Source organism: Poecilia mexicana, unplaced genomic scaffold, assembly GCF_051168715.1.
Source record: "Poecilia mexicana isolate PSO_F unplaced genomic scaffold, ASM5116871v1 scaffold_22, whole genome shotgun sequence".
Classification (NCBI taxonomy): Eukaryota; Metazoa; Chordata; class Actinopteri; order Cyprinodontiformes; family Poeciliidae; genus Poecilia; species Poecilia mexicana.
In genome coordinates this window covers 20767592-20794781 of record NW_028263391.1, presented here as the reverse complement: position 1 = coordinate 20794781, position 27190 = coordinate 20767592, and the positions used below count along the sequence as shown (strand labels likewise).

The 27190-nt window shown below is 37.6% G+C and overlaps 3 protein-coding genes across 3 annotated transcripts in view; 2 read left to right on the top strand and 1 right to left on the bottom strand.

Annotated features, from left to right (window-relative positions):
* btbd7 (BTB domain containing 7) overlaps positions 1-22865 on the bottom strand; it is a 36898-nt gene extending 14033 nt beyond the window's left edge. The window contains exons 1-3 of the mRNA XM_015004774.2: positions 22506-22865; positions 16168-16373; positions 11453-12598 (exon numbers count right to left, since the gene is read on the bottom strand). Of these exons, the coding sequence (XP_014860260.2) occupies positions 11453-12598; positions 16168-16249 (1228 nt within the window). The 5' untranslated portion in view covers positions 16250-16373; positions 22506-22865. The remainder of the gene's footprint in view (positions 1-11452; positions 12599-16167; positions 16374-22505) is intronic.
* On the top strand, positions 4873-6996 carry LOC148152842 (uncharacterized). Its single transcript, XM_088002809.1, has one exon. It carries the CDS (start codon positions 4873-4875, stop codon positions 6994-6996), a length of 2124 nt encoding a protein of 707 aa, XP_087858935.1.
* Positions 17867-26532, top strand: LOC106928493 (cytochrome c oxidase subunit 8B, mitochondrial-like). Its single transcript, XM_088002829.1, has 3 exons — positions 17867-18019; positions 24139-24326; positions 25869-26532. The coding sequence occupies exons 2-3, from the start codon at positions 24210-24212 to the stop codon at positions 25968-25970; spliced, it is 219 nt and encodes a 72-aa protein (XP_087858955.1). The 5' UTR covers positions 17867-18019; positions 24139-24209; the 3' UTR covers positions 25971-26532.
* Positions 26533-27190: the final 658 nt, after the last annotated feature.

Below are 27190 nucleotides of genomic sequence, written 5' to 3'. Positions count from 1 at the left end.
AAGTTTTATACAAATCATATCGTGATGTATATCGTTACCGCCACCCATCATAATATATATCGCAAAATGAATTTCATGCCATATCACACATCCTTAGCTTAAGACCCGCCTCCTGGCTCTGATTGGTTGTTTTTGTTTTGTTTTTCTTCAGACGGATATAGTAGCTTACAGACGAGATCGATGTTTTCACAGATTATCTGTCTCATGTTATTCCGTCACAACATTTTTAACAAATATCTAAAAAACATATTCTTTAAAGATGCAGCTTTAAAGTCCATCTCCTGAAAGCAAAGACGGGCGCCTCCACCTCGGGCAGCAGCAGACAGTTCCCCATGTGGGACAAGACAGCAGCCGGTTCTGCTCTGTAGGTCCATTAGAACCCACATTCCCATCCTGGCTTTTAAAGCGCAGCACTTTTATTATGAGCAAGAGATTAGACTCAGTCTTATATCCAACACTAAGCTTCCCCTTTTCTCTCCATGGGGGAGAACGCCTCCTTTACAGAGCTTAGCCGACCGACAGCAGCTTCAGATGTTTTCATCTGAAGCCGTTTCCTGGAGCGCAGTCCCAAAAGTAAAACATCACATGCGCTCTGTAGTCTAAACAAGTCTGCTTGGAAATCATGTTGGATGATTGCTGAGGTGCTGCGGCTTTAATTAACAGTCACAACACAGAGCAGACAAAGTGTAGGGCAGGGAGGGAGGTTGGTTTCCATCCAGAAGCTCAGTGGCGTACTTTAAAATTAACACAGCTTTTAATTCAAGTAAAATGTAATCCTAAATGGGATGCATGGGAATTAATATGGACAATCAAAGCCTTGGTGAAGCAGAGTTTCATATTGTCAAAGAGAAACAGTAATGAGTTCAGGAGGGGAGGACTGTGACAGATTAGAGGGTTTTCTCCCCGACACAAGCCTCTCTGCTGCTTCCTGAAGGAAACTGAGAATCGCTGGTGTTCGACGGAGCTCATAATTAACCAATGTATGGCAGGATGGATTTGTCATTTAAGAAGGGTTTGCATACTTCTCCCACTGTAAAATTCAAGAGCTTTTCAAGGTAAGTTTGAAAACTTAAGAGTTTAGAGATAAAATAATACGAATGGACCAAAAAAACAGTTTCAATTCACTATTATATGATATAATTTATGTGTTTTCAATATCTTGTGAATAGTATTACAGCAGGAATAAAGTAAATCATTGAGCAACTAGGGATAATAAATATTTATTACCCTGAAATAGGGTTGGGCAATAAATCAATAATATATATAACAATACGCTTGTAATCAATATCAGTAGATAAAACATCTGGTAGAAAATTCAATATTAAATAGAACATGGGAGATGTAGACAGAGGAAAGACTTTAGATGCTAAACCTCTTAAAGTAAGCCAAGAAGTGTTAGTGGAACTAACTCCCTCACTCTTTGGTTACCTAGCAACTCTCTCACTCTTTGGTTACCTAGCAACAACCTGTTGAGTAACTTCCACAGCAGCAGTTTGAGGTTTTTCCCACTGTGCCTCATAACCGCATAAAAATAAACAACAAAGTGGAGTAAAAAATGTGGATAAAGCAGAAAACAAGATTGGGATTATTTCAGATATTTAAAACTAAAACACAAGTCAATCATTATCAATATCATCTGATATGAAACGCTTATATCGTGATACGTTTTTCAGCCACATCGTCCAGCCTCTCACTGAAACAATTCAAACAAATTGTGTTAAGGCAAATGACCTTCCTGCTCAAATTAAGATATTTAAGCACAGTAAATAAAAGGTAAAAAAAGACATCTCTAAAAAATTTTCTTGTTAATTTTTTCTGCCATTTAGCAAACAGAAATAATTTTGCTTATTCTAACTAACCTAAAACAAAAAGTATAGTCTGATCTAACTTCAAAAAGTGAGAAAAAATGATTGCATATGTAAATATTTGGTTTCAACTGTAAAAAACGTTTTCCAAATGTAGGTTTTTAAGCAAATGATACAAAACTTTGCAGTTTGAATATCAAGCACTTTCCAAAACCTTGGAAACAAGCGATTCAAATTCAAGCATTTTCAAGGATTTCCAGCAACCGCATGAACGCTCATTAAGGTTTACAGCGTTGCAGAGTGAGCTCAGAAAGACGGCAGCCGGTCACATTCGGTGATCTGTGCAGAACAGAGTGGATCACCGGTTGAGCAACCACATTGACCAGCAGGGTGACACCCTATTATTTACTGCAATACGCCTTTCAGGCAGGCGAGAGTTTGAGTTATTTACATCACTTTTAACCCTTTGAAAGGATTTCCAACATCTGTTCCTGTAAGACGTCTCGTGTTCCTCCTCAAACCAGATGTTTTGCCGTTTCTTTTAAGCCAAAAGAGTCGCATATTTCCACTCAGTCAGATTGCATCATCGCTGAGAAGGATGAAGTATCTTTATAAGTAAATGAGTCGGCTTTATGGATTAGCGTGCAACTTTGCATGAACAGATGCTAAACCCATCAAACTACATCTGCTGAATCTAATTAAAGCCACAAGGAACATCTGCAGAGAGTCCATGGAGCCAGAACAAACCGTTAGATGCATTTTTAATACGGTAAATAAATCTGAATGAATATTATTGGGTTTTCTGTGGACTACATGGGAGAAGGTGGTAAAATATGCTAAAAATCATTTTACACATTTTAAATGAAAACCAAATGTTTGCACAGATGGGTTATTATTATTTTGTTTAATGTTTTGGAAGGAAAATATCGCTGTGATAAGAAGTGCTGACATAAGAACAAGCTGATGTTTTCAAAGTCCAAATATTGATCATGCAGCTGGAATTGCTACTTTTTTGTTACATCTATATATGAAATATTTCAAAATACGACCTAGTGCAGTTATTTTGTGTCGTCTGTGGAGTTTTTACACGTTTTAAAGATTTCCTACTTTTCCCAGAATTCCAGAGTTCTCAGTCCTTCATGTTCACTTTAAATATAAGAAGCTAATGTTGAATTTATGTCAGAAATGTTTTTACAAAAGAGACATTTTAAATATGAAACATGTAAAAATGGTAGGAAAGGAAGAAACAAAAGGAAAGATGTATACCTGGGAAAGGAGGAAGGAAGGAAGCAAGTATAGGAAATGAAGGAAGGAAGGAAGCAAGTAACTAGAAAAGGAAGGAAGGAAGGAAGGAAGGAGATGTTTAACTAGGAAACAAAGAATGAAAATATATAACTAGGATAGGAAGGAAGGGAGGAACAAAGAAGGAAGGAAGGAAAAGGAAGGAGGAAGGATGTAAGAAAGGAAAAAAGTTAGGAAGGTTATAGTTTTTCCCCATTAACTACCATTTTTATTCGTTTCAGATGATGAAAATGTCTTCTCATTTTCAGTTTTAATTATTCCGTTCGTTCTAGTCAACTATAATAACCTTGGTTGAAACTTTATTTCGTTGTGACTTTTTGTTTGTCCAACTCAATTTTATTTAGTTTTTAGAATGTGTTTGCTAGTTCTTTGTTTTTATAGGTTGAATGTTGTTAATTTTAACAGAAGATACAATTTTCCAAAAATGTATTGAACTGTTGTTGAACAACCAACGGACTGGTGTTTTCTTTCAGCTTTTGCTGTCGCCGTTTTGCGGACTAGCGTAAATGCCGGCAGGTGGAATAATGGAGGACCATAATTTGCTAACAGCTGACGTAAACTGCTTGTGTGAGGGAAATGAAAAACAAAAAAATCAATTTCAGAACAGTTAAAAAGGCTAATAAATAGATTCATAAGCACAAAAACAAAGGGTATTATATCTAGTTTTATAAATGCATGATATAGTTGTAGTTAGTTAACCTTGGTAGAAACTGCAGCGCTCAGACATGAACAGAGGCGGAGCGCATTAAAACAGCTGGTTCAAGTCAGAGCAGGACGCCAACCTTTAGCGTGTAAAACGGTGTGGGGAGTCAAAGCGATGTGTAATCTGAGTGGAGATTTAACGGTGATAAAGTGTTGACGGAAGCTCTAAACACACCAGCAGCACTTTCCATCCGTCTTTGCAGGTCTTCTTCTTCACCATAGTCTTTTCTTCCCAAACAGCAAGTTGGTACACCACCGCCACCAGCTGGTCAGTCTGTGTAACCTTTAAATCAGCTGATCTTGGTTCGTCTTCATCTACTATCCAGGATTGCCTCGGATTTAGATCCTCCCCCGTTACACAAAATAATGATTGTTTTTTATAGATTTAGTTTACAATGACAAACAAAAAACATGCGTTTGCATAGATCTGAAAATGACATAGCCTTGACATTTACTGTGGCACACATTGTGTTTGTAGTGGTCAAGCATGGTGGGATGAGTTTGAGATCCCTGGTTTTCTCATGGGTAAATCTTACAACTTTATTTGTGCTCTGCCCACAATTTATTTGGTTTGTTACTTTAATTAGTTCATGTCATTTTCATTTAATTGAATGATTTTATATTTATATTTATGGCATTAACTTAGCAAACCGTTACCTGTTCCCACATCAATGTTCCAATGTTTGCTGACACAAGAACAAGAAAATAAATATTTGACTAAACAAGCAAAATTAACTTTCTTATGTATAGATACTGAAAAAAGTTCAAAAGAAATTATCATATATGGGACAAAATCCAAGTGAATCAGACTATTTTGAATATAAACAAGAATAAAAAGTATGCCATTTGCTGGTGGGATGATGTAACACCACCAGCAAAAGAACAGTCTGATGTCACTAGTGAGGCAGTCTGTGTGATGTCATAAACTATACATATAGAACAGAATTCTGCATATTTTTCATTGCTGTATCACTGACTAGTTCAGACATTAGCAAAGCTTTTTCAAAACGACCGTTCAGGTAATTTAGAAATCGATAGATTTTGGAGAACGTATTGAGGGAAAATGTCTTATCAAAACCCGAGAAGCCACAATGGAATGATGGGACCCCAGGTGAGAAGGGGCATCCAACGAAATGTCCAAGGTGGGTTCCCTCCTGTGCACCCGAATGTTTTGCACGAGGAAATCCAAAGGATGGGCTCTCTTTTAGAAATGGAGAGAGCCCACAGGTTTGAAGACAATCAAAGACTGGCCCAGCTGGAAGCAGAGCTGGAAGAAACGAAACTCCAGTTAAAAAGGCAGAAAGCTCTTAAAGAAGTGTTTATCAACAAGGGCAAAGAGACAAAGAGGGAACTCGAGAGAATAGAGAAGCTTTGTGATCCAGCAGTTATTAATGCTGCGATCCTTGCTTCCAAAGTTCACAACGATATGAAATATAAGAACAAGAAGATGCTCCAACAAGACTTTGCAGAATTAAAGATAGCCCACCTCCTCAGCCAGGAAGCATTTACATCAGAAATCCAGGCTGAGAAAGAAAAAAGTAAAACCCTTCAAGAAGAACTGGACAAACTCCAGACTTCCCACGAGGAGCTTTGCTCCAAGTATGAATCCGACGTTGCTCTGGTGAGGCAGGAGGCCGAGATGCAAAAGTTTTATGAATTGAGAGTTAGTGAGGTACAACTGGTCCTTGAGAATCTAAGAGCTGAAAAGGACAATATGTTTCAAAAGATGTCAGAAGAGATTGCGTTTCTGCAAAGTAGCGAAAAAAGTTTACAGGCAGAATTGGACCAGGTGAAACGTTCATACGAAGAACTCAATCAGAAGTATGAAAAAGATGTTTCTGGTCTTAAAGCCCAAGTGGAAACGTATGACAAAGAGCTAGAGTGTGAAAGAGAAGCCAGTTCAGATAGAGCAAAGAAAGACCTAGAGGAAATCAACAAACTGAGAGAAGATCGAGAATATATCTATGAATCAATGACAAAAGAGTTCACATTTCTGCAAATCAGTGAACACAATTTGCAGGTGGAGTTGGACCAGGTGAAAAGTTCATATGAAGAACTCGGTCAGAAGTATGAAAGAGATGTTTCTGGTCTTAAAGTCCAAGTGGAAACATATGAGAAAGAGCTAGAGTGTGAAAGAGAAGCCAGTTCAGATAGAGCAAAGAAAGACCTAGAGGAAATCAACAAACTGAGAGAAGATCGAGAATATATCTATGAATCAATGACAAAAGAGTTCACGTTTCTGCAAATCAGTGAACACAATTTGCAGGTGGAGTTGGACCAGGTGAAAAGTTCATATGAAGAACTCGGTCAGAAGTATGAAAGAGATATTTCTGGTCTTAAAGTCCAAGTGGAAACATATGAGAAAGAGCTAAAGCGTGAAAGAAAAGCCAATTCAGATAGAGCAAAGAGAGATGACCTTGAGCAAATCTACAAACTGAGATATGAAGCAATGTCAAAAGAGGTCCAGACCCTGCATCAGAAATTCAAGAAGATCGCAAAAGATTTAAAATGTAATATGGGCCAATATGAAACAAGCCATTCTTCACTTCTACAGAAGGTGGAAAAGCTTCAGATAAAGATAATTCAGGAGACAAAAGAACACTTGGAGAACGTGGTGCTTCTCAAGAATATGAAAGCCGTAAATGCCACCCTCCGAGAAAACACGGCAAAAGAGATAGCATTACTGCAAGAGAAGGAAAGGGATGCACAGACTGAGTTAGAGAAGATAAAAGATTTATACCAGGTGCTGCATTGTAGATATGAAACTGACATTGCTGCACTGAAACAAGAAGTAGAAAAATTTCAGCAAGTAAGTTGTGAGAGAAATATTAATTTGGAAAAAGCAAATGACTATCTAGATCTTGCCAACTTTCTGACAGATGAGAAGGAAGATCTCGAACAAAAACCACCACAAGAGTTCATAGATTTTCAAGAGGAGGAGAAAGAGAGCCAACCTGACCATGATGAAGTTTTACATCAAGATGTTTCTTCTGAGGAGGATTTCTCAGAAGAAACCTCATCAACTTGTCCCCTGTATATCGAAATGATAGACTTCGCTGCAGGATCCATCCAGGAGAATTTGGACAACATGCAGGATGATAAAAGGAAAAAGCCAAAGCTTTCAATTTGGAAAAGAATGCAAAACTCTATGCGTTTGAAGAAATCGAAGAAAGAAAGAAAAGAGTGAACTAAAATCAAGAACATCTAGCTTTAACCATCGTGCCATGCGACACTCCGTTATGAGGAAATTTAGAAAGGCCAGATTTTTTTCCTCCCATTAAAGAACTAAAAAAAAGATCCCTTCCTAACCCAATTCAAAAACACACTAAAACTTTAAGATGAATTTGAAATGGAAAAAAAATGGGCAGCACGGAGATGCAGTGGCTAGCACTGCATCTGCACAGTGAGGATGCATCACATCTTTGCTGTGTGGAGTTTGCATGTTCTCCCCGTGCCTGCGTGGGTTTTCTCCAGGTGCTCTGGTTTCCCCCACATCCTCTAAAACATGTAGGTTAGGTCAATTGGTCAATGTAAATTGCCCCCTAAAGGAGTTTAAGAAACTGCAAGAATTGCTTTAAAATCACCTAAGAGTCATGTGGCATCAGCACTACATCTAAGACCTCCCATTAAACTAAAAAAAAGATCCCTTCCTAACCCAATTCAAAAGCACACTAAAACTTTAAGATGAATTTGAAATGGAAAAAAAATGGGCAGCACGGAGATGCAGTGGCTAGCACTGCAGCTGCACAGTGAGGATGTGTCATATCTTTGCTGTGTGGAGTTTGCATGTTCTCCCCGTGCCTGCGTGGGTTTTCTCCAGGTGCTCTGGTTTCCCCCACATCCCCTAAAACATGTAGGTTAGGTCAATTGGTCAATGTAAATTGCCCCCTAAAGGAGTTTAAGAAACTGCAAGAATTGCTTTAAAATCACCTAAGAGTCATGTGGCATCAGCACTACATCTAAGACCTCCCATTAAACTAAAAAAAAGATCCCTTCCTAACCCAATTCAAAAGCACACTAAAACTTTAAGATGAATTTGAAATGGAAAAAAAATGGGCAGCACGGAGATGCAGTGGCTAGCACTGCAGCTGCACAGTGAGGATGTGTCATATCTTTGCTGTGTGGAGTTTGCATGTTCTCCCCGTGCCTGCGTGGGTTTTCTCCAGGTGCTCTGGTTTCCCCCACATCCCCTAAAACATGTAGGTTAGGTCAATTGGTCAATGTAAATTGCCCCCTAAAGGAGTTTAAGAAACTGCAAGAATTGCTTTTTTACACACATGCACACATATAAACATGCACACACATACACATCCCTTCCATAGGCTGCCACCTTATCGTGGTGGAGGGGTTTGAGTGTCCCAGTGATCCTAGGAGCTGTCAGGGGCTTCATGCCTCTGGTTGGGTCACCCAATGCAGACAGGTCCTAGGTGAGGAACCAGACCAAGTGCAGCCCAAAGACCCCTTATGATGAGTACCACCATTGGAAACAGTGTTCCCTCGGCCGGACGCGGGTCACCAGGGCCCCACTCTGGAGCCAGGCCTTGAGGTGGGGCACGCTGGCAAGCGCCTGGTGGCCGGTCTTTAACCCACGGAGCCCAATCAGGCTAAATAATACATATTTAGTTTACAAAATAAATTTAGCATAAGCTAAATATTTAAGCTAAATATTTATTTAGCTTAATGCTAAATTTATTAAGCTAAATATTTATTTAGCTAAATATAAAGCTAAATATTTATTTAGCTTAATGCTAAATTTATTAAGCTAAAGCTATATTTAGCTTAATTTATTATAGCATTAAGCTAAATATTTATTTAGCTTAATGCTAAATTAAGCTAAATATTAATAAAATAATAATATTTAATTATTAAATTAATTATTTAATTTAATAATTAAATAATATTTAATTCTTATTTAATTATTAAATAATAATTAAATAACTAAAATTTTAAATTATTTATATAAAAGCTAAATAAAATATTTAGCTTTTAATAAGCTAAATATTTATTTAGCTCAATAAATTTATTAAGCTAAAGCTAAGCTAATAAATTTAGCATTTAGCTAAATAAATATTTAGCTTAATGCTAAACAAATATTTAGCTTAATGCTAAATTTATTAAGCTAAATATTAACTTAGCTTAATGCTATATGTATTTTTTAAACTAAATATGTATTATTTAGCCTGATTGGGCTCCGTGGGTTAAAGCCAGGCCACCAGGCGCTCGCTGTCGAGCGCCTGATGGACGTTATAAAAGCTTAATATTTAGTGACTAAGCTATATATTTGGCATTGACCTAATAAGCCTTGAGCAAGCTGAATACTTAGCTCTGAGCTAAATATTTAGTTCAATTTGGAGTATTTACCTCCAAACTAGATATTTAATTTGAAGCTAAATACTTTGTTGGTAAAGTAAATATTTACCTTGCTAATTGAATATTTAGTTTGAAATGGTGACATTTATAAATCAACGAATAACATGGAGAAAATATGACTTAGAAAACTTGGTAACACTTTATTTGAAGGGGTGTGCATAAGACTGACATGACCTGTCATAAAAATGACATAACATCTGTTATGAACATAAAGAAGTCTTTATGAATGTTTATAACAGTTGTCATGAAGTGTAATTTGGTAAATAATGACACTTCTAATGCAAAATTCCTCTAAAAGTTGCATTGAACGACCATTAAAAATGACCATCAAAATCATGCAAAGTTGGCACTTTTAATGGACTTTTAATGCACCTTTTAGAGCAACTTTGCATTAAAGGTGTCATTATTTACTGAATGACACTTCATGACAACTTCATAAACATTCATAAAGACTTCTTTATGTTCATGACAGGTGTTGCGTCATGTTTATGACAGTGTCACGTCAGTCTTAGGCACACCTCTTTAAATAAAGCGTTATCGAAAAATTAACCCCATTGTTTTCTGTGACGGTCGAAATAACACAAATTATTGCTGTTAGTTTTTGACTGTAACTTTAAAAATGGTGCCCAATAATTGTGACAAAGCAATCCTTCACAGTTTCTCTGAGCAGCTCTTCTGTTTCTTAATGCATGCACCAGCTGTCCGCTCCCGCTCCTGCTTGTTGCAATATGTTCCCGCCAGGCGCAGCACGAACACGGCCTAATATCTCACTTAGTGATGCTGCGCAACCCATGTTTTAATCTGCACAGCCAGCAGTGAAGGTTAGACACAACATGTAAAAAAATAAATAAAAAAAGGGCTATAATTAACGTAGAAAAACAAATAAAATCGAGCCAGATGTGACAAAAACATCTCATGATGCAGCACATGCTGTAATTAGGACGCAGTGAGCATGCAAATCGATTCAGGAACTCAAGCAAGGATGATTTATGTTATCGCACTCCGAGTTGAGGGTTTATTTCAGCGGTAGTGACCGAACAGGAAGGAAGGAATTACTGAGGAATGAGACCAAACTAACAATTCACTGGGCTACACAACACAACACATCAGCAAATTTACAGATCATAAAAATTCTGGCTGCGCTAAACCTCAAACTGGACAAAAACACCAGAAGAGAGGAAACAATAAAAGACAATGAGACTGGTATGTTTAAAAGGAGGAGGGAAGGAAAGAATGGAAAGATGGAACAAAAAAGGAGGACAGAAAGGGAAAGGAAGGATAGAAACAGAGAAAAGAAGGAAGGAAGGACCTAGCAAAGAGAGGAAGGATAGGAATAGAGGAGGGAAAAACAGGAAGGGAGGAAGAGAAGGCAGGGAGGAAAGATCTAGCAAAGGAAGTAAGGGAAGATGGGAAGGAAGGACAGATGGGGAGATAGGAAAGAAGGGAGAATAGGAAGGAAAGAACTAACAAAGGAAGGATGAAATTAAAATGAGTAAGGGATTAAGGATGGAAAAAGGAAGGATGGAAAAAGGAAGGATGGAACGGAGGAAGGAGCGATGAGAAGGGAAGAAGAATAGCAAAGGAAGAGGACAAAGGAAGAATCTAGCAAAGAAAAGGAAAGAAAAGGAAGAATAGAAAGAATCCAGCAAGGAAAGCAGAAAGGAAGGAAGGACGGGGGGAGGAAGAATAGAAAATAAGTAAAAATCTAGCAGAGGAAGGAAAGGAAATAATTTGGAAGAGGTGAAGCTAAAAATGCCACTTGAGGATTTCTGTGTAGAACATATTTACAGATAAAGGTTGTTTTTTATTTCAGATGCAAAATGTGTTTATTTTTTTGTACAGTTTTGGCTTAATTACTCCTCTGAATACGTTATTTCTGCAAATGGCATTTTTTTAGTCTTTAACTACACTCTAGTTAACTATTAATCAATTACTAAATTAGCTGGTGATTATTTAAATGATTGATTAATCACGATTAATTGTTTCAGCTCTACACAGATTTCCGGTTACTTTCAACCGTATTCTGGGTAAAACTTATTTTACAGGCAAAGTTTATTCAAACTGTAAATATGTTGAGTATAATTTTGGCTTAGTTACTGTTGTTTGTTCAACAAATTGCCTTTTTTTTAAGTCTCTGTACTCTACTTAAAGATTAATCGATTACTAAATTAGATGATGATTATTTAAATTAGTGATTAATCACGATTAATCACTTCAGCCTCACACAGATCTCTGGTTACTTTCGCCGTGTCCATGTGCAGATGGTTCCCTACCTTGAGCAAGCATGCTGAACTCCAGAAACAGTGCGATGTGGTAGAGCTCCATGGCCTCCTCCGTGCGCGTGCTCGCCCCCCTGCATCCTGAAACGAGGGCCTGCACCTCGCCCAAACTGCAAGACGACGGGCTGCCGCGCAGCACCAGCCCCAGGTCAACCACGTCCGTGTACATGCAGTGCAGGATGACCTGCACGTATTTCCGTGGGATGATGGACTCGTCCAAAACTATCCTGGTGGGCGTCTGCAGCGTGCGCTCCGTCATTTCCTCCCCTGTGCGAATGCGCCTCTGCAAAAGGTTCCTGAAGAACGGCGAGCGCGCAGAGAGGATGGCCTTGTGGGCCCTGAGGTCCTCCTCTGGAGTCGCCCCGCCGCCGCCACTGCTTCCTAAACCGCCCGTCGGCACCGCGGCGACTGCCCCTCTCTCATTAGAGCCGTCGATCATCTCAGAGTCAGAGGAGAAGCTGAGCAGAGCGTCGTAGTAGCACATGTAGTCAAACAAGCCCTTCATGTCTGCTTCCAGGGAGTTGGGCGTACCGAACTCCTCGCTGAGCTGAACCAACACGTCCACGTTCTGCAGCCGGCTGTCCTCGGCTCCGCCCACCCCGAACTCCCCCGTGTACAGGTAATGAAGCAGAGCGGAGAACATGGGCACGTCGATGCCGGCCGTGTCGACGTCCATGAGGACCTCGGCGCCGTAACCGGGAGAAGAGGACAGCAGGGTCTTGAAGAAGGGGCAGCGGGCGGCCAGGATGGCGCGGTGAGCCGGGAAGCAGGTTCCCTGGAAGATGAGATCCACGTCAGTGCAGTACTTGTGCTGATAGAGCGCGGCCAGGTCGCGCTGCAGGCTGGGGGCCTCGGCACGGGCCAGGCTGGCCTGGAAGCTCAGCTCCTTGAGGGCAGCGGTTCCCTCGTACTCCTCCGCCAGGGCGTTGGTGTCACGGACATCCCAACCAGACAGGAGCTCCCGCATCTGCCGGGCGTGGTCTGCTGAGCGGCTGGACTTCCTCCTTTTGATGAACCGCCGTTTGAGCGTCGCCAGACCCAGGCTCTTCTTCTTCCTGTCCGCTGGTCGCTCATGGCCGTGCTCCAGGCTGTACAGCTTGGACTCCCAGCCATAACCCTGTTGGGAGTACGAAGACGTTCCTGGAATAAAAGCACAGGAAGAAATAAGAAAGGAGGGAGCGGTGTTTTGGTTTATTTTTAGGGTCTCCGTCATTTCCTGATTGCAGTTTTCTGGCCGATTAATGACCTATAAAGCCTGATCTGCCGATTCTGACTTTGGCAGATAATGATCTTTTTGCCTGAAATGCTCTCTGGAAAAATGACCAAAGAAAGACTTCCTAGCAGATTTAAAGCTGTAAGAGCTCCAAAAGTTGGGCTAGCGTCATTATGAAGCTCTATATTCTGATTTACTGAGATGCAGCAGTAATATCATCGATATGAACTGTAGTGTTGTCTGAGTGTAAGCTGGAGCTTTGGTTTAGTTCACTTCAATCAAAATCCAGTTTGTTTATCTGGAAAGTCCAGTTTGTTAGGAGAGGTGGGAATACGCAACTCTGATGCGGACCAAAAAAGAAAACTCTAATCTACCTACTAACCTCTGTTAAAGTGAACTCTGATGCAATTTGAATGAATGTTAAAGCCAAGCAGGCCAGATACTGCTCCAAAAGCAGGAAGTGGACAATAGCGCAGGGCATTCTGGGTAAATGCAACCAAAACAAACGTGTGAGTCTAGCGCTAGAAGTTTGTGGTCTTTTACCAAAGACGAAAAAGAAACACTAAAATCTGACGTTACTCAATTTTTGTTTACATTTTACAAAAAAAGGACGCTGTACTCATGTTCCTTTTCACAGGTTTTTGTGACATTTCCTGTTGTCTTTTTTAAAAGGTTTGATTTGACAGTGAAATGAGAAAAGAAACCACACCAGCTGAAAATGTAACAAATGTTGCAACTTTGGTCCCCAACTAAACCAAATCTAGCAGACTACGAGATGTGAAAACACCCTTAGTGCTAATCTGCTAAAAGGGTCCAAGGTGATGTGGATGCTAGCTTTTCTTTGAATCTTGGCATGAGCCTCTGGGTATGATTTATTAATGTTCTCCTGGAGCCTGTGTGGGTTCTCTGCAGACATTTGGTCTTCCTCCCACTGCCCAGAAGCTCTCCATTAGGCTCTAAATTACCCATGAGTGTGTGTGAATAATCTCTGTGTTGGCTCCACAAGCCTGAACAGAACCAAACACCACTCATGGCATCCAGTTGTAGGCAAATCAATAGCAAAAAAGATTTGATTTGAGTTTCTGTAGTCATACCGGAGGTACTGCTGCAGGCGGACACACAGAAGTACAACCTGCCTCTGGCATCCCTTGCAGGTTGGGAGGAAGCTGCCTGATCAGGCACCTGGATCACGTTCAGCGGCAACGCAAGACATCCAGGATCCTCGTTTCTTTTGATTTCAGATCACAAATTGGTTCCTCACAGAGCAACAGTAAATCAAGACGCTGTGCTCCTTCGTGAACTTTTAGGGCTGCAAGTAACGATCATTAGTCTATCAAATATTCTGACGATTAATCAAATAGGATTAAAAAAATTGCCAAATTTGGCAGATTTTTCATTTAACTACTTAAGCTTACTTTATAATATATTAAAATAAACAATTAACTTCAATTTTGAATAAGAAAATAAACGTTTTATTGCCATAAATGCAATAACAAAGAACTCCTGTAGATCTGGTGTACACTAGATTATTTGTAGTGAATGATGCTACAAATCATTTAAAACATGCAAAACACTTATCAGTACTCTGTTGGGGTTGATCTGTTAACTATTTTTTGGATCAACTAGTTAATAAATAGAAAGAAAAAGGTGCCTAATTAAAAGGATTTGAACAGGTGAAGGTAAAACTAAGCCATATGATGAGTTCTGGGTCATTTTTTCATATTTAATGCAAAATAAACAATAATTTTAATGTAATTGTGGCTTAATTGAGGGTGTTCTGTCAGCAAATGACACATTTTAGAATCTCCGGTTAATGTTTATCCAATTACTAATTTAGTTGACGGTTACGTTTGATAATCGATTAATCACAATTCAGCCGATTAATCATTTCAGCCCTATAAACTTAAAGCCATTTTCACAGATTTAGACCAATCTGTTCCACTAAATGGCAGTTATGTTGGGCTTGAGACAGCGTGGGTACGTCAGCAGAGGCTCTGCCAAGGAGATCCTCTTCGCCTGACCTCCTGTCAGCATCCATCAATGTGACCCACATAGTAATCACTGGAACTCTGAATCATCTGTGGCCGGGCCAGATCAACTGAGCGGCTCCAGGACACCACAGGCAACGGAGATCATTTGGCTCTTCAACAATACATTCACTCTGAAGTCCCCCCAACCCCCTCCGCTCAAAGAAACTGGGGCTCGACTCATTTAGAAACCGAAACTTTAACCTCTCAGACGAAGCTCATGATGACTCCACAGGAAGATCAAAGAAGTCTCTTTCTCTTCCTTCAAGAAGACAGTGAGGGTTCAATTCAACTCTAAAACCAGCTATCACAGCAAAATAACAGCCTGTTCTGTCAGAGAAGCTGTTTAAAACCACGGTCACATTTCACAGGGCAGCTTGCACACGGCTACTTCTCATGTAAAGTTTAGGACTGAAATGATTAATCGGATTAATCGTGAGGAATCCATTATTGAAATAATCAGTTAATCGTTAACTGGAGTAAACAGATGTTTTAAAAAGGCAATTTGATGAAAAAATCCGATTAATCGATCGATTAGTCACAATAAGCAACAGAATAAATGATTACTAAAACAATCGTTTGTTGCAGCACTATCATAGCATAAGGTCACAAAACATACTATGACCACGAAGAATCTAATATAGGGCTGAAACGATTAGTTGGGTTAATAACAATTAGTCACTAATTTAGTAATCTATTAATCGCTCAGTGGAGACTCAGAAAAAGCCATTTGCTGAAAACAAAACAGTCGGAGCACCAACAAAACCAAAATTGTACAAAAATAATTTTCACCCATGTAAATTAACTAAAAGAACTTCTGTTGTTGCATTTTAGGCAATAAAATATTTATTTTATTTAAAAAAGGAACTGATTTATTGGTTTTTTATTGCATTTTTAATGTATTTGTAAAATTGGATAAAAAGGTTTAAGTGGTTAAATAAAAAAAAAAAATTGTAAAATATGCTAATTTCTTTTACCCGATTAATCATCAGAACAATTGATTACTAAAATAAGCTGCAGCCCTAATAAAATAAAATCTCACGCAAACATATTGTGAGTCCACAGGGTCTGAAATAATAAAAATACCTCTTGTGATGTCATTCTGGTCAATGAGATTTGAAATTGCATTTCTTTGCTCGCCGGCCTTTCACTACGCTTCAAAACAAGGCCAAGCGGCAGAGAAAGGCACTTGGAAGAGCCTGCTAATGCTCCAGCCTCGGCTCTGAGTCAACAGCCCGGTTCAAGAGCTCTTATGCACAAAATTATTCACCTCCTGCACCATCAGTTGCCATGGAAGCAGGTTAATCTAATCTAAAGTGTGAGTAAGTGTATGGCAGAGCCCTATTAGTATGCATTTGTAGGAAGGATAGATATATATACTGGTTCATTACGCAGAAAAATTTTTTTTAACCTACATGAGAAGTGACAGGAATAGTTTAACGCAGCATGGAGAAGCTAAATGAACTTACCTATAAAGGTCTGCTGCGTCTGTGTGTTTCCTCCGATGCGCGGGGAGCAGGAGTGTGGATAACTGGATCCATTGGCCCCCATCCTTACGTCTCTTCATTTGTTGTTTGGGGGGCCCCCCTGGTGGTGAGTCATCCTGCTCGGTCCTCAGCTGTGGGGGTCGGGCATGGACCTCCTGAAGCCTCCTCCGAGCCTCAGGCCCCGGCCGCTGAACCCCGAGAAAATGGAGGAAAGATGACAGAAAGCTAAAGTCAGACTGCGCCTAGCATCTCAATGCAATCAAATTTTTGGTTTAAGTTTTGGCATCTGGATTTGTTTTCCACCAACGCACTCCCTTCCACAGTTCAGAGTGACCTGTTTGACATCAGGTCAACTTTACGATGAAATATTAGGGTCAGATTTCCTTTTTTTATATTACAAGAATACAGTCATACCAGTAGGAGAATAGAGTTGAAATATTACGAGAATAAAGTCATAATATTACAAGAATACAGTCATACCAGGAGAATAGAGTTGAAGCAATACAAGAACAAGGTGTTAATATAACCAGAATAAAGCCACAATATTATACTTTATTCTGGTAATAAAACAGTTGCATTAGTAGGAGAATAAAGTTGAAAAATTATGAGAATAAAGTCATATTATTACAAGAATTAAGCGCCAATATTAGGCTTTATTCTGGTAACACTACAGGCATAATAGTATGAGAATAAAGTTGAAATAATACAAAAAATAAAGTACTAATATTACTAGAATGAAGCTGTAATATTAGGAGAATCAAGTTGCAATTTTAGGAAAGCCGACATGAAAAATAAAAAATTTAAAATGAGGAAAGTTGAGCATCTTGTGAAGTTTTACTGTCATGTTCTCCCTTGATTTGTGCACCTTCCCCACTTGGAAAGGGAAGTTTCTATAACTTTTATAACAGTTATCTACTTTTATCTCCCATTTATCCATCAATTGGAAGGCAACTGTAAAGGTAAAAACATTAAAATGACTGCAAAAGAAAAATAAATAAATAAATTATCCTCCAAGTTTAAAAACTTTTTTCAGTTTTTTGTTCAGAAATATTTTTTCAGTTAAAAATTTTTATTTTCCGTTTATTTTTTTTAGTTTCAAACTGTTTTTAGTTTCAAAATAATTTTTCAAATGTATTATTTTTTTTATTTGATCAAAGTTTTTCTTATCAGTCATTTGTGATTTCTTTTTAGAAAAAAAAGTGAGAAAGAAAAAAAAATCAGATTTTGTATGAAACAAATGATGTATTTTATTTTTTAGCCGTGTCACCCAGACCCTGAGAGAGTTAATGAACGCCCGGCGGCGCCAGCGTTGACGAGGCTGAACAGAGAAACACCTAATTACATCCATCACCTCCTTTCAGCCACATTGATTTTACTGCAGTGATCAATCACAGCCGTCCTGGCTGTTTCAACCGCCTGTGTGGATTAAAAAAAAGACGTTCTGAGGTTTTTACTTCAGGGAGTTTTCCTTCCAAGATCTTTGTGTTCAGGCTTTTATCTGCAATCTTCAACAGAGACTTCCTCTTCCTCCCCTCAGGAAACTGATTGCCAGTCAACAACAAATCTAATGCAGATGCAGCTTAGCTTCAACATTAAAACAAACAGATAGACAAACATAGGACATTCCAGTCCTACGCCCTTTACATGGTGACGGTGGAGCATGAATTTAGAGAATCAGAATTAATCTTTTAGGTCATTTGAAAATGTTTTTGGTGTAACAAGACGACAGGACAGGCATTGGAGTCTGCCACCAGCAGTTTGGTGATGGATTAATTCAGCAGCACCTACAGAGAAGTGGAGACAGATCTAAATACGGCTTCAGCTCTGACTGCAGGTAGGTGGAGAAAATGAATAGTATGTGATGTCAACATGTCATGATCGCCATAAAATCCAAAGAATCAACTGGGACCAGACTGGACTTTTTATTTTATTTTATTAACAAATGACAGCGAATGAACCAAGGATTTATTGATGATGTCATTATTTATAGTCTTACATAAAAGCAGATTTTATTGTAGGAAGATGTTGGCATTCATCTACAGTTCCAGTAAAAGTTTCCATCCACTCGTCATCTGCACGAATGTTTGATTATTTTTTGTTTTTTTTGTGATAATTTGAACATCTGACCAGAACAAACCAACTAACCTATTAATGTACGAATGAACCAATGAACAAACCAAACCAACAAATGAACCAATTAGCAAATAAATGAATGGAACCAATGATCAAAACAAGCAATAAGCTTGTGAAGCAATAAGCCAAAAAATTAACCAATGAACGAATGAATGAACAAGACAAACCAACAAATGTACAAACCAACATACTAGTGAACCAACAAACCAAAAAATGAACCAATGAATGAACAAATGCACCAATTAAATGATAAACTGTTAACAAAAATCACCCAACTTTTATCAACTGATCCACTTTCTTGCTATATTTACCAAAATTTTAGACAACAACAAAAAAAAAAAAACGTAGAAAATAGCAGAAAATGGCAAAAACAAAATTTCCAATCATACTGTCAGTTTCATTTACCATCAACAGTTGAAATTTATCAAAATAAATCAAAATTCTTACCATGGTAAGAAATCTTTCACAATAAATCATAAGCAACAACATAAATGCGCACTTCTACAACACTTTGGAGCCAAACAAAAGAACCCAAATTCAACTTTAGCAGCAGAATTATAACAGCATCATTCAGGAGTTTATTACAGAGACCTGAATCTCCACTAAAGCTGCAACTTTAAAACTGCTTTCTGCACATTCAGGCTGTTGGTTGTGTTTTGCTCCCAACAGAGCTGGTTTAGTGTTGCAGACACAGTTTGAGCTGGACTATGCGTCCCTAATGAGAGGTGACATGAGACACTCCCTGCCCCCCTCCCACTTCAAGCTGCTCACCTTGTATCAGCATTTCCCTTTTCTTCCCATTTTAAAACACATTGAAAGGCTTACAGGACCAAAACATGGACTACAACTAGATCTACCTGAAAATTCATGACATAAGGAGAGGATGCATTATTCAAATGACTCGCTGGGGCCCATCAATCATTAATGAGGATTTTCTCATCATGGTGAGAGAAAATGGAAGCTGGAAGTATCTTTATAACCTCAGAAATCAATTAGCTAAAAATAAATAAACACAAAAAAACCACATCTTTAGTGTTCATTCATGAGCAGCTCATTCAGTTTAACATTGCTGGAGTGTAAATTAACAGTTTAGCTGCATCAACACCTGTAACATGACCTGTGAGATGTGGGCATTGTGTGCTTCGCAAAGCCAGCTGGACAGAAATAGTGAGTAATTATAGACGGTTTGACTCGGGAGATATTTGATACGATCAGATGTGCTCCAAAACGAGGTCATAAAACAGAGCAGCACAGGGAAACCAGAACTTTCGAACAAAGAGTGACCTCCAAAGCTGTGACGTGTCGATGCACACATCACCACACTGCAGGAGAGGACTGCAGGTGGATGGGAAAACAGTTCACACCGTTCCCTGAGGAAGCAGGATGACTGCAGGGATGGCAGTGGCTCCAATCAACTGAATCAGTTTCTCTTAAGGCTGATTACAGGCCAGACTAAGGGAGGCACGAAAAACTAAAAGAATCAGAAAAGACTCTAAATAAAAGGCTGAAACAATTAATCAAATTAATCGTGATTAATCAGATTAATCGTAATTAATCAACTATTGAAAAAATCTAACAAACTTGTTTTTTAATCAAATTACTTTGATTTTTAATCAGTTTAATTGTAATAGTGATAAATCAGATTAATCATGATCAATCATTAATTGTGATTAATAGTGATTAATCGCTTATTGAAATAAACTAATTTGTTTTTTAATCAAATTAGCTTGATTTTTAATCAGATTAATCTGATTTATCATAATTAATCTATTTCATCTTGAAATAGATTAATTATGATCAGTCATTGAAACAATCAACTATTTTTTTTAACCTTCATTTCTTTATATTGTCTCATTGAGGTCTAAGAACTCATTTGCAAGACTGAACCGTTTTGATAAAACTAATATAGTAATCGAGTAATCGTTCACTGAAGGATACACACTGAAATAAGAAGGCATTCAGAGCAATAATTATGCCAAAACTGTACAAAGTACACATACATTTTGGATTTAAGATAAAATAACGCCTTTGTGCATAAAAACGTTTTATCAAAATCTTCTCAAGTGACGTATTTTTAGTTTCAAGCGTGTCAAATTTACTACAGAAATGCTACTTTATTCATATTAGGCAATAAAATGTTTGTTTTCTTATTTTAAAAAAGTAGTGGACTATTTATTTGAATCTTTTAATGTAATATTCTATAAAAACTCTTATGTGGTTTGAATGTGCCCATTTTTAAAATCAGATTAATTAATTACTCATCAGAATAATTGATGACTATAATCGTTAGTTGCAGACCTAAAATAGAGACAATGAAATGGCAAAATCTATTCAAATCTTCGATGACTCACAGAGAACAATTAACAATGCAAACTGCTCCTCTGCACAGTTCCCCTTTCAGCGTCAACAGTCAGCTGGTCACGTTTAGCTCTGGAGGGCATGAAACAAAAACAAAAACATTGTTCTACCAATATTTTGTTTTTAGGATTTTTTTGGATTAAAGATGACTGGATTCAGGGAATGAATCTCAGGAAACAATGACCTTGTTTTGTTCTCCATTCAACCAGAAAGAGAAAGGAGCATCCAAACCAAAGTCCAGCCGTTTCAGATACTCAGAGGTTACTTCCTTTCACTTCATATTTTTGAGGATGGAACTTCAACAATTGTAATCAACTAAAGGTCAATGCAATAGCATTTAACCTGATCAACTAAGAACATTTCACAGAGGATCTGAAACAATGGCCGGGAGAGGATCCACAATTTCAGAGAGATTACTGCAGGATTATCACAGCCTGCATATGGCTCCTCACTATCTCAAGATAACCGCTCCTCAGAGAAATCCCTTTAAAGGCCCATGCAAATATACTTTCATTTTATTAACATATGACAAACAAGAGAGCTCTGTAGTTCAGTGAGGGAAGCAGAAAAGGTCACATAAGAGTCCAAACTTTTTATTTCAGACCAGTACTGATGGAAATTGACATTAATGTTTGAAAATAATAAATAATAATAAAGAGTACTTATCAGTCCTCAATTCTCATCCAGAGCTGTAGGGCTCAAACTCACCATTATTCAAGTAAATGATCTTTTCTTTAAATGGCACATTCTGCAGATTTTTTATTAACCACATAATCTTTTTTTTAATATGATATTAGAAAGACAATAAAATATGCAAATAAACACTAAAAATGTGTTATTATATAAAATGCAATACCATAAGGATGATCTAGTGATTATTTTTTAGATTAACTGATTAATGACTCAAAAGCAAAAGGTTCTTAATAGATTTAGTTTTAAAAAATATGAAACAGTAAAAGATAAAACTATGCAACTTGAGTAGTTCTAGGTAAACATATTTACAGAAAAGCTTTGTTTTTCCATTTTAAATGCAAAATGTATGTATTTTTAGAACAGTTTTGGCTTATTTTATAAATATCTTAAGTTATTTGCTGTTTTTATCTCTTCAGCAATATACTAAAATAGTGTCTCGTACCTAAAATAAATATTTAAGACAATTTTATTTATCTGTAAAAATCTCTCGATACTTGCAAACCAAGGGGCCAAACATAATTCTCCAGAGGGCCACAAATGGCCCCTGGGCCACACTTTGGACATCCCTTCATTAATTATTGCACTGAATGCGCTGTTCATTCAGCCTTTCTTGAGTCTGTATACTCCAGTTAATGATTAATCAATTACTAAATTAGTTGACAATTATTTCAGTAACTGATTAATCACGATTAATCGTTTCAGTCGGAGTACTCCCCAGCCCTTCCTAAACATTTTTAGTTTTGTTGTGTCTTCCTCAGACCCTCTCAGTCTTTCTCAAATGTCGTCAAAAGACCTCTGACCTCTTTAGTCCTGCACAGTCTTCTTCAGTCTACCTCTCCAAGTCCCTTTTTGTCCCCATCAGAAAGGGTCAGTGGTCCCTCTCAGGACTCTCTAGCCTCCCTCTTCCGTCCTCCTCAACACTCTTCAGTTCCCCCCGGTCCAGTTCGTCCTGTCTCAGTCCTCCTGACACTTCCTCAGTTCTGTTCAGTCTTCCTCGGACCTCCTAAGTCCCCCTTCAGTGTAATTAGCAGCAGCTCCTCAGGAGCTAGCTTAGCTATTTGTGGCTTTAACTCTTCGGTGTTTTCCTTGAAGCGGAGGAACATCTGTTGAACAGAAACCGTTCGGATCGTATTTACCTGGAACTTCAGAGCTTCCTGTCCATAGTTTGTCCCCGGATCACTGCGCAGTTCAGTCCGGTCCAAGTTGTCTGATCAGCAGAGGAAGGGAGGAAAAAAAGCTGCTCAGCTCCTTCTTTCTCTAACTCTGCTCATTACGCTCCGATCGACGTCAGCCACCAAATTAAACCGTTAAAATGCGAAACCTTTTCCACTTCCGTCGACTTCCCCTCATTTCTGAGAATCTATCTCCACCTAAAACTGAACTAAAGCTTTATTTAGTCTCGGTTCGGCTCGGTATTTCCCCCACAACGCCTTGTTGGGTGGTTTTTACGGCCTATCCCGAAGCCAACGAGTACAAGCTGGCTGAAATAAAATCACAGCTTCCGGTTGAGCGTTTCAAAATAAAACCTATTAGCCTTGAATAGTGGGCAACTATCTATGAACGCTAGCCAAATATTAAACATCTACAGTTAACCTTAATACATTTATAGTTTTGATACAGGTAATACATTTCAAATGTTAACGCATTAACATTTTGGTGTGCCTATTCTTAACTTCGGAAGTGACATGAAAGATCCGCTAACTTGACAGCTTCTTTCGCTCTACTTGCAGAAAGGAACATAAGAACTCATAGCAGATTGGGCAATTTTTCATTTGCGAGCGCCCTCTAGCGATTCTTTACATAAATTAACATTAAGTGGAGAAAAAAAAGCGGAGTTATAAGACTAATTTATTAATTTCATTTACTAATTCATTCATAAACAAAATTTACCAGAGTGCTCGGAGATGTAACATATGTCTTATCATAGATTTTTACAGCACAATATTTTTACAATACAAGTCTGTCTGCTTATCAGAGAAAGACATTTAGGAAATTAAAGTGTGATGATGAGGCAATTATTGCTCGCATGTATTGCGTATAAAATATATAGTGATTTTATATTATTAAAATTCAAAATGAACACTTTCTACCTCATATAAGTATGACAGCAGCGATTTAATGTGTTGAAAACATTATTTAACTGGTTTATCTGCCCCTGCAGATAATTTTTTTTGCATCCTGATGAGGGCGCCATAATACACCCAATGCACTGAAGTTCAATTTCTGCTAATCAATAGAGAAATCAAGATGGAGCTTTGTGTAACTAACTTGTGTAAAGCGACGCTGGGTTAGTACTAGAAGTGGTTATTTAGTGTTTCTATTGAAAACAACAGAAAAGAACAAAACAATTCATTATTTCAGGTAAACAGAAATTTAATTAGTTTGTAACTTGCAGCAGCTTATGTAGAGATGCATGATTTTCTTGAATGGGAAGAATCTGATTTGCGTTCTCAACAAATTGATGTTTTCTTATGATGAAGTGACAAATCATGCAATTATCACGTTTTATTGCTTTGCTGATTAGCATTGATGGACAGTCAACAATTAAACCATCCTCTTATTCTGTGTTACACTCAGGGTTTTATTTAAAGCCAAATTAGAAATCTAACATATTTTGTGCTTTTCCTGCAGCCACACAAACAAGACCACTGGTTCTGCCTTAATGAAGTTTTTCCTGTTATTTTAAGTGTTATTGGTTCATGGAAGTGACTCCTCCTCGGATGAGCGATGGGAACTTGTTAAAGTTGATCCTATCTGCTTGTACCTCAGGGGACATGGAGGGGGGTTCAGAAACATTTCCTTTAAGTTAAAGACACGGACTGAGAGGCGAAGCAGGAAGGATGTCTTCAGTCTTCAGGAGAGCCACACTGACCAGACTGCTCTTCATGAAAACTGTTCAGCAAAACCAAAGCGAAACCATCTACAGCAAACCGCCGAAGGAAAAGATCAGCCCAGAGGTAGGACTGACTATTTGAGCAAATCTGTTTGTAATAATGTTCTATGAATGTATGACAGCAAGTTAGGGCCATTCTAGACAGAAAAAAATAAAAGGAGGAGTAATGTTCAGCCAAAAAACTCAGAGATTCAGAGATTAATCTCTGAAATTTTCTGGAATTTTTTTTGGAAATTTCTGAACTTGAAAAGTTGAAATTTGCTATAAAAATATGAAATTTTGAGGTTAATTTCAGAAATGTTCCAAGATAAACAATACATTTAAGTAATGAATTAATTGTGAGAAAATAAATTTAGACTAATTTCAAAAATTTTCTGGAAAAAACTTGGAATTTTCTGAATGTCAAATGTTGAAAATTTATGAGAAAAAAAATCTTAAACTTTTAGATCAATCTGAGAAATTTTCTAGAGAAAACAAGGAAATTTCTAAGCTCCAAAAGTTACAAATTTGTGAGAAAAAAAATCTGAAATTTTTTGATTAATTAATGTGATCTGAAATTTTGAGTTTCAAAAGCTGAATTTTTTTGTTTTACCTATGAAACACAGAAATGTCCATGTTTTTTCTAGAAAATTTCTGAGGATTGTCTGAAAATTTCTCAGTTTTTTGGCAGTAATGTACTCCCTTTTTTCTACATAAATGAGTCCTAATCCACTGTGGTAGAATTGTGATCAGTAATATTGTAGTTTTCATGTAAATTAACATGAAACATTGTTAAATTAACCACATTTTAAGATCCACTGGACCTTCAAATCTGTCTGAGGAGAGCAGTACCTCTTCTGAGTTACTTTAATGCGATGAACTCAAGCGAACACTGCGCTCTCCTCTGCAGAGTGGGGGAGATGTTTTATTCATTCTGCAGGCTTTGGCCTCTGAAAAGGGATCCAATGATACGACTGCAACACAGCAGCAAACATTTACGCCGCTATAAACCTGCTGATCTGTCCTCTGGGACCGACTTTTATAACCGGTTAGGAATACCAGAGCAGAGAGGGAAATTTCATGGAAGGACGGCATATAACTGTGTTTGTGGTTATGACTCACAGGTGTGAAGACAAACAGAAAAATACAAAATTTTACCAAGAATTTTGATTTAAAATATATTAATACACTTAAAATAACTTACAGACAACTTTTCAGACAGCTATAGGAGCTTGTTTTAAGTCAATAATTCCTTAATATTGATGAAAAAGTTCTGGTTCCACTGGCAGATTATTTAACTTTTAGGAAAAATGTTTTGTTATAAGTGAAACAATCAGCCAGTGGAAGTATACTTAACAAAAATCAACATTAAGGAATAACTAGCTTAAAACAAGCTCCTATTTCTTGCTGAAAAATTATTTGTAAATTAGTTTTGGCTCATTTCAAGTGTAATAAGATATTTGCACATCAAACTAAACCAAGTTACTTGGTTTACATGCTTTGCATGCTTTTTCTGAGACATTAAATCTCTATAATTGACTTATATAACTACTATTATGCAATTTTAAATGTTTATCACATAAGAAATTGACAAAACCTTCAGATTATGTGTGTGCCTGCATTACAGCAGTCTGCCTTTGCCCTGTGTGTGTTTGGGGCGGCCCTGTTGGTGCCGGCTGGATGGATTCTGCATCATGTCCCAGAATACCGGCAGAGATCGACTCCTTGACATCCGGAGGAAACCAAATAAACATCAAATTATTCTGATTTAAACAGACTCTCTGGTTAATCTGTGTTTCAAATCTGTCTCATTTTAAGTTACTGTTTCTCAGGACTTTTGTTTGTGAAAGTGGTTAAAAAATAAACATCACTCACTCACATAGATTCAGACAGAAGTTTGCTAAAGTTTTTTTATTTACGTTATGGAAATTTTGCGTTGTTTAATTTGACATTTAGTTGTGTCTAGTCAAAGTGTAGCTTTAAAAATCTAGAATGTAATTGCAGATTGTCAGAAGAAACAGATTTTATGATAAAACTGCCTTCCATAAGTCACCAGTTATAACATTTTTCTTCTTTGTGTTTTTCTCAGGTTAAATGTTTTTTTATAACCTGTGAATTTACTTTTCATTCGCTCCATAAATGTGTTTCATTTCACCCAATATCGAACATCTTTCCTGGATTACGTGGCTTTATTTTAAGCTTTACAGATTTCTGGATCATTTTAAATGTTTTTATGAGATGTAAGCAGAAAAACGTCATCATGCAGAGAAATAAAGATGTAAAAACATGAATATGTGTATTTATTTAATAAATTCAGACCTATCTGTCTGTCTGTCTGTCTGTCTGTCTGTCTGTCTGTCTGTCTATCTGTCTGTTATTATACGTTATTTGTTGCTTCTTCCTTGCTGAGCGGCTTTTCAGGAAATGTAGAAGCAGGATTAATTTATCTCATTGTTCCTTCATCATCTTCCTCTTTTTATTTGGTTTTTCAGCTTATAGACAGATTTCACACTAAAACCCGTCTCAATTGTTTTTTTGTTGTTGTTTTTTGTTTGTTTTTTTTTGCATTATTTGAGCTTTGAAGCATTGCATGTTGTTATTTTGACCATTTCTCATTTTCTGCTAATAAATATAAAAAATTTTGCCTACAGTTTCAAAGACATGTTGTCAATAGTTCATAGAATAAAAGAAAAATGCTCATTTTACTCAAACATAAACCTATAAAAAGTAAAATCACAGAAACAGCTCATTTTTTTTCAAGAGGTATATAGCTACAAATAACTGTCAACTGGAAATTGTTCCCAAAAATTTACCAGATTTGTAGAAATTTACAACTTTCTTTGTGATATTTGCCTTGATTTTGTAAAAAAAAAATGTTTATATCACATGAAAAAATTTCAGACCTTAAAACTGTGAGTCTTGGAGCTCAAAATACATTTACAACAATAA